Source organism: Microcebus murinus, chromosome 5 (genome assembly GCF_040939455.1).
Source record: "Microcebus murinus isolate Inina chromosome 5, M.murinus_Inina_mat1.0, whole genome shotgun sequence".
Classification (NCBI taxonomy): Eukaryota; Metazoa; Chordata; class Mammalia; order Primates; family Cheirogaleidae; genus Microcebus; species Microcebus murinus.
In genome coordinates, this window is record NC_134108.1 from 28383779 (window position 1) to 28401424 (window position 17646).

General features: G+C 43.0%; 1 protein-coding gene across 1 annotated transcript in view; it reads left to right on the forward strand.

Annotated features, from left to right (window-relative positions):
- The first annotated feature begins 1283 nt into the window (after positions 1-1283).
- SLC2A12 (solute carrier family 2 member 12) overlaps positions 1284-17646 on the forward strand; it is a 58644-nt gene continuing 42281 nt past the window's right edge. The window contains exon 1 of the mRNA XM_012781621.2: positions 1284-1567. Coding sequence (XP_012637075.1) covers positions 1453-1567 — 115 coding nt within the window. The 5' untranslated portion in view covers positions 1284-1452. The remainder of the gene's footprint in view (positions 1568-17646) is intronic.

A 17646-nucleotide genomic window follows, 5' to 3' on the forward strand; every position in this document is an offset into this window, starting at 1 on the left:
GAAGGGTAAGAAAAATATAGAAATATGTAGTGATGAGCAAAGGAAACATATTGTGATCCCATCAAAATGCTGAAAGTGAAGTTCAGCTTCTGTCTACACAAGCACAAATTCGCTTCATTGTCCAGAGCTAAAAGCCATATTTCATGGCATATTCTTAAGGTCAAGAAGGGCTGAAAGTGGAGGAAGCTGAGAAAATCAGAGAAGCACAGGCTGGGAAGTTAGAAGACAACAGAACTCTGACATTAGATCTCCTGGCTTCATAATCTCAGCATCGCCACTGACTAGCCGGGAAACTTCAGGCAAGTTACCCAGACTCCATTTCCTCTTCTGGAAAATTGGTACCCGCCTCACAAGTTTTTTCACAAGAATCATTTGAGTTAATGCCTTTAGCACAATTCCTGACACATAAAAAGTGCTCCATAAATGTTCATTTTTGCTGAGTGATTTTCTAAGATGATCTCAATTTCCTCTACGAGGTTTTTCATTACATAACTGAAGGTAAAATGTCATAATACTGTAAGACTTTTTATATAAATATATTTAAAAATCAGGAAAAAAAATCTTCTGTCTGATGCCCTGCTTTTGTTTCAGATTATATGACCCCCACACACCCACAATGGGTCATTTAGTCTGGTCTCTTTGAATTGGGAGTGTCCTCCTTCCAACCAGGCAAACATGCAGCCTGCCAGAAGATTCAGGGTTAGTTCTTCTCTTGAAGATAATTATGCCTTATGAAATGGATTACTTTGCTATAATCTCAGGCTATAAAAAGTCTACAGAATCTATATATTATGAATTTGTATGTTTGGTCTCAGGCCTCGGAGAGAGAGGTAAAGAAAGTGTTTACTTAGATCAAAATTAGGTTGAAACACTAAAGATATTTTATGCTTTGTGTAAGTTGGCAAATGCCATGACTCTCGGAATACCAGTCCTGCTGAAAAATTGACACACTTTCCCTCCTGGTATGTCTTTGCATAAATTGTTCCTCTCTCTGCAAGATTAACTGATACCATCTATGAGTATTCTATCCCCACTCTCGGCTTGCATTTAAATCTGCATGTTTCTTTTCTCTGCCTCTTTTCAAAGGTGCAGGAATACAAGAGCTACCCTTAGCTAACGGCCAAATGCTCCGGCCTGAGCTCCTGTTCCCAAGTCTTTTAACCCCTTGTTTCCCAACCCTGCATCTAAAGGCAAAAACAATCCTCCGACACACGGCCCTCCCCCTGCCTGTGATAGGCTGCTGGGAATAGCAACAGCCTGTGTCACTGAAAAGGGCAAAGCCTTCGGAAATAGAAACAAAGTTGGTCACAAATCACACTGGCTTTGCCCGAAGTTTTTCCCCCCACTCTGCTTTAGCATGCTGTCATGGGGAAAGTGACCGCTCCGGCCGGCGGGGGAGGTCGGGGTGGTTTTCTGGCCAGGGAGAGCCTGTAACTTAACTTCTACGTGACCATGGTACCTGTTGAAAACACAGAGGGCCCCAATCTGCTGGACCAGAAGGGGACAGCGGCGGTGGCGAAGGGCGCCTACCCAGCCAGCGGCGGCCGGCATCCTCCCTGGGCGAGAGGTAAAGTGAGACTGCGTGGCTCGGGTGACCCGCTAGGGGAGCACGCTGTACTCGTGTCTCCCTGGGGTGTGCTTGTGCGTGTGTGTGTGTGTGTGTGTGTGTGTGTGTGTGCATGCGCGTGTGCATGGGAGCGCGCTGGGTGCGTGCAGGGAAGGCACAGTCTGGTGGGACGTGGGGTGCCTCGGAGCTGTAGTGTTGGGAAGACCGAAGTCTTGCTGGGACCCTCTGTGCTCAGAAAACCTGAGTTACGTACCCGCACTGGTAGGATGGGTCCCGCGGATTGTGTTTACATAATGCAATGTAGGAACCTTTTCCATTTCAGAAAGGTCGACCAAGATAGTAAACACTCACAGGCATGCACAAACACACGGACAACACACACACTCACACACATTTCCATTTATTGTCACCAGTGGATACTATGTAATAAGTAGACGTTGTAACCACCGTTTTTTTTTTTAATCAGTATTTTGAGTAGGCTTCATAAAAATTATTAGTTATGTAATCAATGGACACAACTTCCTTTTGAAATTCCCAGCACGTTTGTAACGAATTTGGGTGTTATTCAGAGCCTGAAATGCCTGCCTTGCTGGCTCCTGCATTCTTTAAAATTGGATTTTTGAACTGAGGTTTGTTTAATACCTTTTCCTTCCGGAAGTGAGATTTGGAAAAGTTTCAATTCATTTCTGTTATCTTTGCTAACTTGTCTTCACTTCCACATTTACAATTTCCACAAACACGTTGCACATGTTTTGCTGCTTCTTTCTGTTCATTTAGTTTGTTCTCAAAGGAATAGAAACTAAGTAATATGAAATGACATCAAACACAAATCATCCTCTCCTTCCAATGACTGTCCTCAGCTCTGCTCCTCCTAACCAGATACTACATCCTCAAGCTATGTATTGGGATTTCATGAGAAATCCAACTCACTAAATGATACAAAAGGCATTGGCCTTTCCCCTGAAACTGAAACCTTGGAACTGATCTTGGAACTGAACCCACGACCATTCACACCGAGGCATGAAGCATCCGCTGCTCAGAAGGGGAGAAGGCCTTGTCCGCCCCTGTCCTGCATCAGTCTTCTCTTGCTTTCTCATTTCCCATCAAGAATGAGTATCTGGGGCCATTTTTCAACATGGCCTGCCCTGTCTAAACCAGAGCTGCCCCTTTCCCTAAGTGCTTGCTTCCTCACTAGCTCCCATGTTCCCTAAGAGCAGGCAAGGGAAACTTGTATTTGGGGATAAAGGGGAAGTTGCAAAGTTCTTTTCTCCCAATTCCTGGGAAAGTGAGCTGCAGTGTAGACTGCAGAGCAAGCTGTCAACAAAAGACTTAACTAAAGAGAGTCAGTGATTATGTCAGAAGGAAGATGAAAAGAGACTATCCAGGAAGGGCCTTTGCAGTGACCATTAAAAGTTGACCATTGAATTTGGATGTGGCTTTGAAAGCACAATGTACTCTTAGTAAACTTATGTTGTACAAGTTCACAATTACCCTGAATGAAGCTAATGTGTATTTATGTTTGTAAAAGTTGAAGACACCCACAAAATTCAACTTAAAGTACAACTGTGTTGTTGTAAAGAAATGATAAATGAACAAGTATAAATTATCTTTCAAATTTAATTTTAAATTTTATTATGTAGAAGAGGAAGCCTAAATGTTTCCCTAAAATCTCAGATGAATACAACTTTGATTTGTGCTACATAGAGTTTGCATTTAGATGAAAAGCGTTTAAACTTTTTGTTATTATTTTTATAAATTTTCCTATCTTGTCTTAAATATCTCTTGACACTCAAAAGCAAGTATACATATATATGTAAAAATGCACGCTGTGTAGTTTTGACAAGTTACTTAAGATCTCCACTCATTAACATTGGCATTGTATCTTAGTCTGTTTTATGAAGATGTTGAGGTTTAATGAAATATTTTTCACATATTACTTTTGGCTTCTTTATACTTTAAACTTCTGTAGTTGCTTTCATCCAAGAAATTTAGGGTATTTAAAATATGCTCAATAATTATAATCTTTCTGCATTTGAAGGTAGCAAGCTTTTCTATATTCTTAGATGGAAGAATCAAAATACAAAGAGGAATGAGTTATGTAACCCAGGACAAGGTAATTAAATCATGTGAGATACTGAAAAACAAAACAAAACAAAGCCCCTAAGCTCTGAGATTGAACTCCCTTAATGCAATTGTGCACAATGAAAATTTTTGGCAGGTTTTTCTTGGCTAACCCCTCTTTAACTGAAAAGAATGTTTTGTTCCAATGACTAGAAGCTAATGAACTTAATTCATTTTCAATAAGCTAGGACTCAAAGTGGGTACATTTTAGTAAATTTTTTCAGTGTTCATGGACATGTTCTAATAGATCTTATAGGGCAGGACTGAGCTTGCTTTGAAATCCTGATGCCTAGAGCTGATAGCAGATGAAAGTGTAGTAAGAAACTAGACTGCTGGGGCACCTCACACAGGGGAACTTGAGGTCATAACATGTGTGGTTGGCCCAAGGTCACACGGAGTCTGGTGCAGAACTGACCCTGAAGGCCTGCTCCTTCACCCTCAGCTCTCTGGCTTTTCTTATTTCACGATCTGAACAATTGTCTAGGGAGAGAGTATGTCTCCCTTTGCTCCTGCCAGCACCGCTTTTTTGCGCCAGCACTGCTCTTTCCTCTCCCATCCGCCCCAAAGGTCAGAAACCAAGAACAATATTTCCCGTGTTGAGTGCATGTTCTCAGCCCTGCAGAGAATGCCCCGGGACCCAGAACACGAAGAACCAGACTCACACCCAGCCCAAAGCGCTGTACTTCATCCCCTCTGAGGATGCCAGGCTGGGATTTAAGAGATACATACTTCTGCTAATCAGGTGAACCCCCTAAAGCAGTTGTTCTCAAACATTTTTAAAGCTGTGAGCTCCTTTTTCAGATGGAGGCCGAGCAGGCGTGGTCGGTATGTAAGTTGTCACTGTCGATATGCTTCTCCTGAGTGTCATTCTCCCAGGTTGAGCCTACGCTAGGCCCCTGGAATTCAGTCAGGCCTAGCTTTCCCAGGCTTCCCTGGGCAGCCTGAAGGGCAGTTCGCTTGTAAGAGATGGAGGAGAATTGTGGGAACAAACCCATCTCCAGGGAAAAGAAAATCAGGCAACCAGCTTGACCCGATGACAGCTTTGGTTCTGTGAAGAGAGATTCTAACAGGCAGGCCCAGGCCCAGGCACTAGGATCTCAGGGTTTGGGAGATGTATTCCATTTTTCTATTCTCTCTCTTTCTTTCTTTCTTTCTTTCTTTCTTTCTTTCTTTCTTTCTTTCTTTCTTTCTTTCTTTCTTTCTTTCTTTCTTTCTTTCTTTCTTTCTTTCTCTTTCTTTCTTTCTTTCTTTCTTTCTTTCTTTCTTTCTTTCTTTCTTTCTTTCTTTCTTTCTTTTCTTTCTTTCTTTCTTTCTTTCTTTCTTTCTTTCTTTCTTTCTTTCTTTCTTTCTTTCTTTCTTTCTTTCTTTCTTTCTTTCTTTCTTTCTTTCTTTTCTTTCTTGAAACGGAGGTCTTGCTCTTGCTTAGGCTGGTCTTGAACTCCTGAGCTCAAACTATCCTCCCACCTCAGCCTCCTAGAGTGCTAGGATTACAGGCGTGAGCCACAGTACCCAGCCCACACCTTCTATATGTTAAAAAATCAAATATAGAACCCTGTGACACTTGTGCTTTAAAATGACATGTATTTAACAAATCAATGGTTGATAGCAACAACAACAAATTGTTGTGTGTATTATGATAGGTGTGACAGGATTTATAGACATGTTAATTTATGAAGGACCATGGGCTCTTATGTCTGGTCACAGGACCAGATTTAAAGATAAACATCCCCCCTCTCAGTCCAGTCAGCCTATCACTGTAGCTGCACATCTAACCTCACTTGGAAATCACAGCAAAAGTCTAAATTTGAGGTTTTCGTGACTGTGTGTCTTGGGCAAATGGCTCCTCTGGAATCTCCGGAGAAGCGAGAAGGCTCTAAACAAACATGGTGGGTGGTGTTTGTCACTGGCAGCAGTGCTCTTGTTCCTCTCTAAGGACATGTCACCCAGAGAGGGCAGGTTGCCACTTGCCACAGACCCCTTCCTGGGCAGTGCAGCGGCCGCAGACACACGCTGCTGGGAGCCTGCCATGCCAAGTCCTGGCAGACACGGACGAAGCCAGTCCCAGAGCAGCCAGCCAAGTGGTGGGGCGCACCTGGGTAGGCCGAGATTAGCTGGCGTCCACCAGCATGCCTGAACTGGTTTTTGCAGCCATTCTGATAGGTCGGTGCCTCTGTCCCAGTTGTTAAATATTTTCGACATCGCCAGGTTGCCAGCAGTTATGAGACAGACAGCTGCAATCCCAGGAACATGTCTGGCTGTAGCTGATAGAATCCATCTTATTAAAAGGATTTGTTCTGTAAAATTTGGTTTTAGTCAAAAGGCCGCACTCAAAGATCCAGAAAGCTGTATGTGGCCCCAAGGCCACAGGTTCCCCACCCCTGGTATATTCCTTGTGAATTCTCAAGGGGGTACTTTTTAGGGGTCTAGATCTTACACTAGCTGGTAGAAACAGAACTCAAAATACAATGAATCTACCCTAGAGCGGCCTAAGGAAACTCAGATTAGCCTGTGTGTATGAAAGATGAATCAGCTAATTTTTTTTTTTTTTTTTTTTTTTTTTTGAGACAGAGTCTCGCTTTGTTGTCCAGGCTAGAGTGAGTGCCGTGGCGTCAGCCTAGCTCACAGCAACCTCAAACTCCTGGGCTTGAGTGATCCTTCTGCCTCAGCCTCCCGAGTAGCTGGGACTACAGGCATGCGCCACCATGCCCGGCTAATTTTTTTATATATATATCAGTTGGCCAATTAATTTCTTTCTATTTATAGTAGAGACGGGGTCTCGCTCTTGCTCAGGCTGGTTTTGAACTCCTGACCTTGAGCAATCCGCCCGCCTCGGCCTCCCAAGAGCTAGGATTACAGGCGTGAGCCACAGCGCCCGGCCTGAATCAGCTAATTTTAAAACACAATTTTTAATTGCTGGATGTGTGTGGGATTTTATTTTTCATTCAAGAACAGTTCATTTTTGAATCATAGTTTCCTAGGTAGCATTGTCACAAGGAAGAACTCAAAGACTATTTAGCCTTGGGGTTAAAAGAGTTCTGAGAGGTCCCAAAGGCCTTCTATTAGTGTGCAGTTAGCTTCTGCTTTTAAGAGTTGAAGCAGCTATTTACTCAGAGTGTATGAACAAGAACTGGTTTTATAAGATTTTTAAATTGAACAGAGTCAGAGTTCCCTAGTTCATTTTTTTCTCATGACCAATCTTCCCCAGAAGGGTGAGTTATTGAATAAAATAACACAATGGAAGCCACTTAAAAGACTCTAAGTTATGGTGGTGAGAAAGGAAAAAGTTGGAAGTGGCTTCTTCCCAAGGGGCTATTTGAGCAAAAACCAAATGAGGACAGTTTTTCATCCTTTCCTCCTGTAAAAAGTTACCCAAGCTCAGTTAAATCACAGAACCCCAAATCTCTTGAAATACTTCCCAGCTGATACTGAATCCTATATATTACTGTCATAACAAATTATAAATTCATATGGCTTTTTTCTGTGTTATTTTGTTTTGTTTTTGCTCATTGGTATAATTTTTCTCCCTCTGTCGAGCTCTCTCATTTATGCATTTGCTAAATGGCTGTGCCTCAATAATATACACATTATTCTATACAATTTACACAGAAGTAATAAGACTAAAATAATTTATCACATCATTCTAAATTTAGAAGCTTTCATTATTTTTGAACAATGATTCATTTTATGCTGTTCTGCCAAAACAGGGAGAAAAATGTAGTCCTTTGTTTGACTTATAGGAATATTTTTTTCTTAAGTAAATCAAGTCTATTTTAATTTTAAACTGTTACCTTGTGATTACCTTGGAAGTAGTTTCTCAGACAACTCATGACTCAGGTCTGCTCGGCGATGCCCAGTGTTACTGGACTCTAGTGCTGGGGCTATGGGCTATTAGTGACGTCCATTGTTATTTTACACAAAATGTCTCACTCCTGCAAGCACCTGTCGCCCCAATTTATGGAAGTTGGAGTTGGAAGCTATGTGCAATGCTAACTTAAAAACCTGCCTGAAATGACATCTCAGCTTCAGATGTGCAAGGCTTTTTAAGAATAGGGAGGAAAAGTTGTGATTAGGATCCGTTTGTATGGTGAGAGAGCACCCCCACACTAATAAAACATTTCATTTCCATGGGGAAACTCAGCTGTAGAAACCTGAAGGCAAAAATCTCAGGAAGAAATTTTCATGATGGAAGCCCAATTATGTAGGTACTGCCAATTTTGAAAACAAAGCAATTCAAGAATTTATGAAAGGCACAGTTGTTATTGCTGGAAACAAGATCTTATTTTATTTCTATTACTGTCAGTAAAAGAGCCTACTTCAAAGATTTTTACCTCTGTTATTAGGAAGTTTTTACCTCACAGATTCCAATGAAATGAACTTTTGTTGGATGATTATTGTTGGCCAAGAACTTCTATTGCTATTACCCCTTCTGATCTTTACAGCAACCCAATGAGGGAATATTGCCCTTAGCTCACAGATAAGGAAACGGAGGCTAAGAGAACAACTGAAATTTACCAAGCACTTACTGTCATGCACTAGATGCTCTTCTATCTCATTTATTCTCACAACTCTGTGAAGTAGGTAATATTGTCATCTTTTCTTATGAATGTGTACACAGAGGAACAGAAAGGTTAAAGACTTGTCGAAGTCTAGCTGGCAACTGATCAGCCACTCTGATTTCAGTCTGTCCCTTTACCATTAAGTCCAGGTTTCTCCTGGAGAGAAGAAAAGTGACTTCCTCTGGGTAGCAGAGATAATAGGTGGTGGCCAGCACAGGGATTGCAACCTTGCTTTCCTAAATCCTGTCCAGATTTGCTCTCCTGACAAGCAATAACAGCCAGCATTGATGTTTCTACTTTCTGATCTGTCTGATCTGGGAATTTAGGTAGCAGTTACACTTGTTTCAGAGCTTGGTTGCATCCTATTTTAGCTAGTTCCCTAATTTTTCATGTAACAGGAAACATGTCCTTTTCTATAAGATTATAAGATAAATTATATATTCTTGCATGTATTAGAGCTCTGAGTTGACTGACAGGGCTTGGAAAGTTCTGTGCAATTCATAATAGGTAGGAATTAAGCGCTTTTCTCTGTATTTACAGCCTATATATCAGGGATCACATACATGTGGCACAAGTACCACCATCTCGTACCATCAGATTCAGATGTAACCTGGGAAGCATCTCAACAGGGTGCTCACAAGACCCACCCAGGCCAATTGCACTGATCATCTGGATGAACTCTGAATGCCAGACAGTGCTGGCTGTGGGCACATAGTACATACTTAATTGGTAAATGAGTAAATGAGTGAAGAAGTGTTTGTTGAACTGAACTAAAGAATGTTTTGTTTTGTTTTAGAGACCAGATTTTGCTTTGTTGCCCAGGCTGGATTACAGTGGTGTGATCATAGCTCACTGCAAACTCGAACTCCTGGGCTCAAGGGATTCTCTTGCCTCAGCCTCCTGAGTAGCTGGGACTACAGGCATGCACCACCATGCCCAACTAATTTTTTTTTAAATTTTCTGTAGAGATGGGGTCTTTCTATGTTGCCCAAGCTGATCTCAAACTCCTGGCCTAAGTGATCCTTCTGCCTTGGCCTCCCAAAGTGCTGGGTATACAGGTGTGAGCCACTGCCCCCAGCCTAAAGAGCAAATTAATTCAGCAAATACTTATGAGCAGCTACCAAATGAGGGGCACAGTACTGGATGTGTCAGGGTTATCCTGTCTGTAGGCTTTACCAACTCATCAGAAAGATAAGAATCTAAATAACTACAAAATAATCATTCAGCAAATATGGAGTGTCTACTGGGAATCAGATATGATGCTAGCCCTGGTGTCCGATGGTAAACAAGATGCATCCATACAGTGCAGATGCTTATTGCCAATTTGGGGAGAGAGGCAAGGGATCAGGAAAAAGATGAGGTGGTAAGATACATGATACTATGATAGTGCACAAGGCAAAGTTCAGCTAGTTTTTGAAGACTCTTGGAAGACAAGATAGCTAAATTGAGTCAAGAAGGTATAACTGAGGCCAGTAGTTTATAAAGCATTCTAAGCAGAGAAAACAGCTTGCATATAAGTTTGGAGAAGAGAGAATGGCATATTCAGAGAACTTCCAATATGATGAAATGATAGGAGCACAGAGTTCAAGCTGAGGAAGAGGATGACACAGGAACCTGAAGCTGTAAGCAGGGACCATGTCATGAAATCTTTGTGAGTAAAGCAACATGAAAGCAGGAATTTTGGGGAAGGAGACCGTATTAGTTTAGAGAAATCAAGAAAGTTCCTGAAAATGATGGTAGTGGTGATAGAATTAGGGAGTTTTAGAAAAACTCCACTTGCATGTCTCCAAATTCTCCAGCTTTATGGAGTCACCATTCTTTTAATATTAAAATAGCAAGAGTTCCAGCCCCCATGTGGTTAAATCTGCCTGCCTCCCTACTCCCTACCCCTTCGTCCATCCTCAAACACACAGCGCACCTCAGGAACCTGGGGTTCATCTGATCACTTCCTGCACCAACTCCCTGTTTTCCCTGGATTCTTGACCTTCACTTCCAACAACTGGTCTTTTCTCTTATCCCTGCTCCAGTCCATACATAGATGACAGCCCTTTTTCCTTCACATTCTCAAATCCCATTCATATAAGCTCTTTGAGAAGGCTGTCATGCAACTGAATATTAAGTGGGCCCATTCTTAAAATTCTCTTGTCACAGCCACCATAAGGAGGCTCCTGTAAATCAACTTTTCTAAACTCTGCAGGCCTCTTGCCATATTTCTCCCTTGGCCTCTCTCCCCATTCCCATCCCCCACAACTTGACAACTTATCCTGACCTTTTCTTCCATTTCTCCTATTTCTGGGCTCTCTTAGCCTTTTATTCTCTCTCATCAGAATTCTCCCTTTATGTTAGATAAAGCACTGCAGCCTTTTCTCCCTCCCTCTCCTTCTCTCCCATAATCCACTGTCTATTATTACTATGCACTGTGAGCTTCCTCCTTAATGCCCAGGCGGTCATTCAGGCATGAATCATGGTAAATAAGGTGCTCTTCCTAAAAGGACTTCCATCCACGGCCTTTATAATAATATTTGTGTTCTTCCCATTTCATTTTTCCAATTGAGGAATTTAATTTAATCACCATGGATGATTCCAACCATTATTGAGTATATGGACTCCTTTTTAAGTATAAAAACAACTTCAAATCCTCACATAATAGTCTTCAGAGTTTTATATTTATTGATTAGAAAATGTAGAATGACAGAGAGTTGCTATGCATTCACTAGCACGTTGAATTTTTTAAAAAAATCCATCACATTTATATTCATTCAAAGTCTTGAAGTACAAATATGTATATTTTTAGTATTTTTTCAATATTAAATCATCGTTCGAGAGATGGGGATCCTTTTTAAGATGTCAGTTTTCAAATGTCCTCAGCTCACCGGCTCACACACATTGAGAATCTTCCTCCTAGAGACATCAGAGGTCTCTAGGTCAGAAAGCTGCCAATTTGTTTTCCTGATTCGCCTTCTATTAACTGTCTATTAAAAATCTCTGTGAAAACATGGACAGGGGTGCCAAATAGGAACAGCATTGAAAACTGGAAACATTTGTCAATGAGCTAGGATTTAAGAGTAACTAAAATGCGGATGGGAGCCTAGCGGGGAAGGCTGGGCAGCACGGTGCTTGATTCCCGCAACTCCCACTGTGCGTCCCGTTTGACAGACGCAGAACTTTCACCAAGCAGGGAAAGGAAAGACAGCTCCACAGACCCCGAGAGCTATTTCCTTAAGGTTAGAAAGTTTTTGCCCTACAGCCCAATTCTTCCTACCCCATCTTGCCGTTATCACTTCTCTATCTCACTGCCGGGGCTCCAAGTTCCAGGAGCAACTCTGGCCTGGGTAGGAAAGACAGTGGCTCATTGCGTTTTGAAATACAAAATCAGTGTTAAGACAGGACAAAGCCTAGAAGATCCACGGGAGCAGTGCATTCTAGAAGTTGCAGTTCTGCATGTGCTGTTTTTGACAAGCAAAGAACTACACAGACTGTTTTAAATAACCCAGAAATTATATCCCTTATTCATAATCAAAGGACCTGAAAGTAGAAGTCTAAGTCCGCACCAGGAAAATAACTTCCAGACATTAGAAATTTGGCTAGAGACTGTGTCATCAGTGCACCTCTGGTTTAAGACCTGATATGAGTTTCTAACTGCGACAAGGTGGCCAGAGTGTGTCAGACACTGAGTATGCATCTGCTGTTCCAACTCCCCTCTGATTTCTTGCCTTTCCTATCGGGGTAAATAAAAGTTTCAGATACTCACTGGCCAGTCTCTCTTGCCCCCAAGTTTGACTAGTGACCCACTGATTTTGGTCAAGAGATGTTATGGTAAGTCTTCAGAATGCTTCTGGAAGTCCCTGCCATGAAAAAAGGAGGGAGGATAAACTCTTGTCCTAAGCCTTCTTCCATTGTCTCTTACCTGTGGATCTGGTTGCACAAGCCATGGGACAAAACGATGGGTTGAGTGTGAATCCTTGGAGACACCAAACCCAACCTGGTCTTGTTAACTAAACAATGAATGCCACTGTTTTAAACCCCTGTTTTTAAGAGTTTGGGGTTCTTACAGTCAAAAATATCATAACTGATTTGGGGGCTAGGTAAATAGAAGGCAGCAAATCTGGTTCTTGGCAAGTGCATTTCAAGTACAAAGGGAAAAGTTGCATTTTAAGATTTCTTTTTTTTTTTTTTTTTTGAGACAGAGTCTTGCTTTGTTGCCCAGGCTAGAGTGAGTGCCGTGGTGTCAGCCTAGCTCACAGCAACCTCAAACTCTTGGGCTCAAGCGATACTAGTGCCTCAGCTTCCCGAGTAGCTGGGACTACAGGCATGTGCCACCATGCTCGGCTGGTATTTTTCTATATATATTAGTTGGCCAATTAATTTCTTTCTATTTATAGTAGAGACGGGGTCTCACTCTTGCTCAGGCTGGTTTCGAACTCCTGACCTTGAGCAATCTGCCCGCCTCGGCCTCCCAGAGTGCTAGGATTACAGGTGTGAGCCACCACGCCCAGCCAAGATTTCTTAGTCTGGGAAACATAAATATTATAAATTTTGGAAATCATTCATGTATATGCTGAATATAATTAAAAAATAGACTCTGTGAAAAAAGATATAAAACAACATTTGATGATAAAAGTAAACTATAGTGAAGAACTGAGATGTGAACAGAACTTTATAAGACATGCAAAAAATGGAAAAGAATAAAGCTGTACCAGTCTGAAATCTGTGATGTGGAAGATGAATATGAGAAGCTCTTCTAGGACACAGATAAAAAAGACAAGAAGACAGAGATGAAAGAGGAAATTAATTTATATAACTAACATATACATAATTATGCCTAAACAAATAGGACAAAAAATACTAGAAAAAACTTTTCTGAGCAGAAAGATAACTCAACAAGTAGCAGAAAAATTTAGAGTAAACAAGCACCCAGACTTATCCTGGTGAAAGTTTGGAATTGAAGAAAGGAAGAGAGGAAGAAAAGAAAGGAAAAGAGGAAGAAAAAAAGAGAGGAAGAAAAGAAAGAAGAGAATGAAAGTCAGATATGTAATCAGGCAGAAAAAGTGAACAACAAAGCAAAACACAGAAAATTACTAATATGTAAATGTACACAATGTCTCTCCTTTTAATACTTCCCCAGCCAAAAGAATTGGAATAATATTAGTTTCAGGAAAGTATGCCTGTGAAAGTGCTACTAAATCAAACCTGGGATTGGAAAACTGAAAAAGAAAGAACATGAAGTTTCTATTTTTTTCCCCTCAGAAGGTGTTGAGGAAGGCCAGACTTTCTGTTCGTCTGAGTTCCATTATGTGCTAAAGACAGGACTGGGGTGCAGGGAGGGGTGGGAGACAGTGGCTACACAAAGGCTATTTGCAGTATGTACCACGACAGGGCCACCACACATGGTCCAAGGCCAAGAGGCAGCGTCTTGGACCTTTGGTGGGTGGAAACACCTCACCTTGAGTCTGCCCAGGACGTGCCCTCTGGGGGTCTGTGTGAGGCGAGCCTTCTGGATAGGGAGCAGCATGATGAGAAGCCCAAGTCTGGGAAAGAGCATGGAAGTTTCTGGAAACAGCAAGTGGTGCAGATGGGCTGGAGCATGGGTGCCTGGAGAGTGCCATGGAATCTGAAAACCTGGTTCCCTGAAAGGGGACTGCTCAACACTGAGTCTGAACAGCTAGAGAACATTCCATGCAGGGGGCTAAAGTTTCATAAAATACAAATAGACACATGACAATAAAATGGTCCCTACAATGGCACTATATTAACTAGCTAGTAATAGCGCCCAAAGCATCAGAGAGATGCTAATAGCAGGCTATTCAAATGCTGAACACTTATATGAATATGAAGTTCTATATGCTGCCCATTCCATGGCACTACATATCAACCGTAGGCTGGCGACACAACTGTGGGAGGAGAGGACCAAGGATCAGTATTCTAGAGTGTTGTGTACACTCATTCATTTATTCATTCACTCAACAAACATTGATTCTTTGTCTTGTGCCAAAAGACTAGAGGTGAGAAGACAGACAGGACTAAAGCCGCGTCTCGCCTTCAGGGGACTTTCAGTCTAATAGTAACAGCAAACAGGTCAATGAGTGAGTGTGTTAAAATGGGGCAGGGCTTTGCACACTCGCATTCTGTGCCCAGGGAGCGCACAGGGCCTGGGGCGGGGTGAGGATGCGACTGAAGGGCGGTCTTCAGGGCGCAAAGTGATGGTTGAGATGACTGTTGAGAGATGAGTTGGGATTAACATTATTCCAGGAGAAAGGGCGGGCTGCAGAGGCAGGGCCATTTTGGGGCACCTGCACGTTTTTCTTGAACAAAACATGAAGTAGGAGGTCTTTTAAATTTGTGATGCATTCACAGTTGGTCAAGCTGCATAATGACCTGGCTGCCTGCCAAAAACAAACCTGTGTGTGCAGACTTTCCAGCCCGCTGCCAGGATTTAGTCAGCCGGCAAGCGTTCATTGTGTGCCCATTCTGTACAGACGCCGTCATAGGCACATGGGGAAGAAAGGGAAGAAGAAAGCGGGCAGAAACTCAAATATTGTGAAAACCCGAGTGTTTGGTGTTGCATGCCAGTTGCAGTTGTGGTTTCATCTGACCCAGCCTGAGCGGCAGACAATGCAGCCATTGTTGTGGCCAGCGCTGCGGTCTCCTAGCGCCTGGGTGCCCTTGTGCTGTGGGTCTCAGCAGCCATTTGCATAAAGCCATTTAATGGTGATCACAGCTTTGATAGGAGCAGTTTTACTTTACTACCTCAATAAAGAATCACCATTGCATCCAAAGGCAAATTGGAAATCTTACCGTTGCTGCTGGTCTTCTAGCAAAGCAGTATGGGGTGGAAAAGTGTAACCCATTATAAGGGTCAGGGGCCAGCACTCCTATAACAAAAGGCAGGGCAACAAGAGAAAAGCATAACAAATTTATGTAATCAAAATGTGTTCGTTTGTTTTAGAGACGGGATCTGCTATGTTGCCCAGGCTGGTTTTGAACTCCTGGCCTCAAGTGATCCTCTCATCCCAAGTAGCTGGGATTACAGGTGTGACCCACTGCACCTGGCTATTTAATCAAAGTTTTATGTGACAAGGGAGGCTTCAGAAATGAAGACCTAAAGGCCCAGGGGGAAACATTTGCTTTTATGCTTAGGTTTGATGAAGAAGGGGCAGCCCTGTAGAAATGTGACCGGAGAAAAGGCTGTGATCTAGTGGTAACAGACTCAAGGGGAAACCCAGCAAGGCCCGTCCGTTCAGATTCCTCAGCGCCTCTCAGTGTAGTTTCTTCCTTCCTGGTGTGGGGCAGGACCCCCAGGGAATAAGTGTTCGCAAGGGAGAAGGGAGAGAGTGACCTTTCTAGGTGTTATGGCCTACTTTGGGGCAGAGTGGTTCCAGTTTCTATGACCTGCTTTGGGGAAGAGGAATTCTGGTTTCTCCCACTCGGTTTGAGGGAGCAAGGGGCGAGGGACAGGAAGAGGGGAGAAGGTCAGAGAGCCCTCACTTCTGAGGTCTTTCCGGTGTCCAGTTCTAAGTCCTCAGCACACCAAGGCGCCATACTTGGAGGTATCGTGTTCTGAGCCCCAATAGCAGCAAGAAGACACAGAGGACAGACATAACCACACAGCCTGTGGGTGCTGGTTACAAGTCTCCAGGTAGTTTCCACTTCCGTGGTGTCCACAGAAAGCTGAGAATTCCCCTGTGGCCCTTTTTGGGGAAACAAGGAGGTCAAGGGCCATGAACAAAATGGCGCACATGGTCAACGTCATTGTTAAGGGCAGACTGACTTTGGGGCTGGGTATTTTCTGAAAAAGCACTCATGGAGAATCCTCATCTTGCCCTCCCTGTCAGCACTGGCGGCCTCACCTCAGTCCACCCGGCTGTCCCGGACTCTTGCATCCATGTGTAGACAAACACAAACCCTACCTTCCTGCCATCGCCTCAAACCGCATTCCAATCTCTTGCTTCCTGCTCATGGCCGGATTTCTTAGAAAAGTTTATCTCTACTTTCTGGCATCCCTAGAATAACATGTTGTTTCTGTCATTATCACTAAGTAAAATGCAGGGAAAATTCCCACTCTTTATGTTTCTTTTCATTGTTATTATATGGTAAAATAGCACGGGGAAAGTTTCTGACTATGGCAAGTCTTGAGGTGTCACTGATCTGCAATCCTGGAAGCATTAGGGGCCAGCCTGAAACGCTGAATTAGAATTCAGAACCCCAAATGGGCAGCCTGAGGGTTGGCGTGGAGCTTCGTCAGTAATAAGGTGAGTGGGGAAGCTAGTTTGGGGCAGTCCCCTTAATGCAGTTAATAGGAGACAGAAACAAAATTCAGACCACTGAGACCGTAGCTTGATTCAGCAGCATAAAACCCCATGTTGGTAAGGCCTTTTTGCAGGACTAGGATCACAGACTGTCCTAGTGCAGAATTTCAACCTTTTAAAGACAAATTGCCTAGAGACAGATAGATAGAGAGAATAGAAAGATGGATAACGAGAAGGAGATACATGCTGTAAGATATGAAATTTAAAGTGAAATGTTTTTTATCAATTTATGTGGAAATGATTTTATAATGTCTCTGAAGAATTACACTCAGTGTTAGGGGCTGGGTCTGGAGAGGGACACTGAGTAACTGGGCTGGCTTCCAGGCCCTTTGCACACATGCCCGCTCGTCAGTGTGCCGTGAGCCCTGGCTAAAGGAACTAGGTAAATGATCTAAGTCCAGAAAGTTCTGTCCCCTGCACTAGAAGAAGCTAGTGGCACGCCTCCCCATTTAATGCACCACCTCAACTCTAAAATAGGATAATAGAGCATCAAAAGAAGGGATTCTTGTATTTCAAAGAATCTTCTTGTAGGGAAACAGTATTTTCTATCTAATGAAGAGGGAAACAAGGAAGGGAAGGGAGAAGCACAAGGTGGCAAGGACAGTCATCTGCTACTCAAACAGTTCCTGCCTCAATTTCCCTACATCCTTAACTCAGTGCATCCAGGTGCCCTCTGTTGCCCTAAAGGCCCTTGGGGAGGCCTCAAAAAATCTGCCTCCCAAGTGTTTCATTCTCCAAAGTCACTTATTTCTCCAGTCAGAATGTCAGGGATCCATTGCCAGAACACACACAATAATCAACACATCCAGGCCAGGTGCAGTGGCTCACGCCTGTAATCCTAGCACCCTGGGAGGCCAAAAAGGGCGTATTGTTTGAGTCCAGGAGTTCGAGTCCAGCCTGAGCAAGAGCAAGACCCTGTCTCTACTAAAAATAGAAAGAAATTAATCAGCCAACTAAAAATATATAGAAAAACTTAGCCGGGCATGGTGGCACATGCCTGTAGTCCCAGCTACTCGGGAGGCTGAGGCAGCAGGATTGCTTGAGCCCAGGAGTTTGAGGTTGCTGTGAGCTAGGCTGATGCCACGGCACTCTAGCC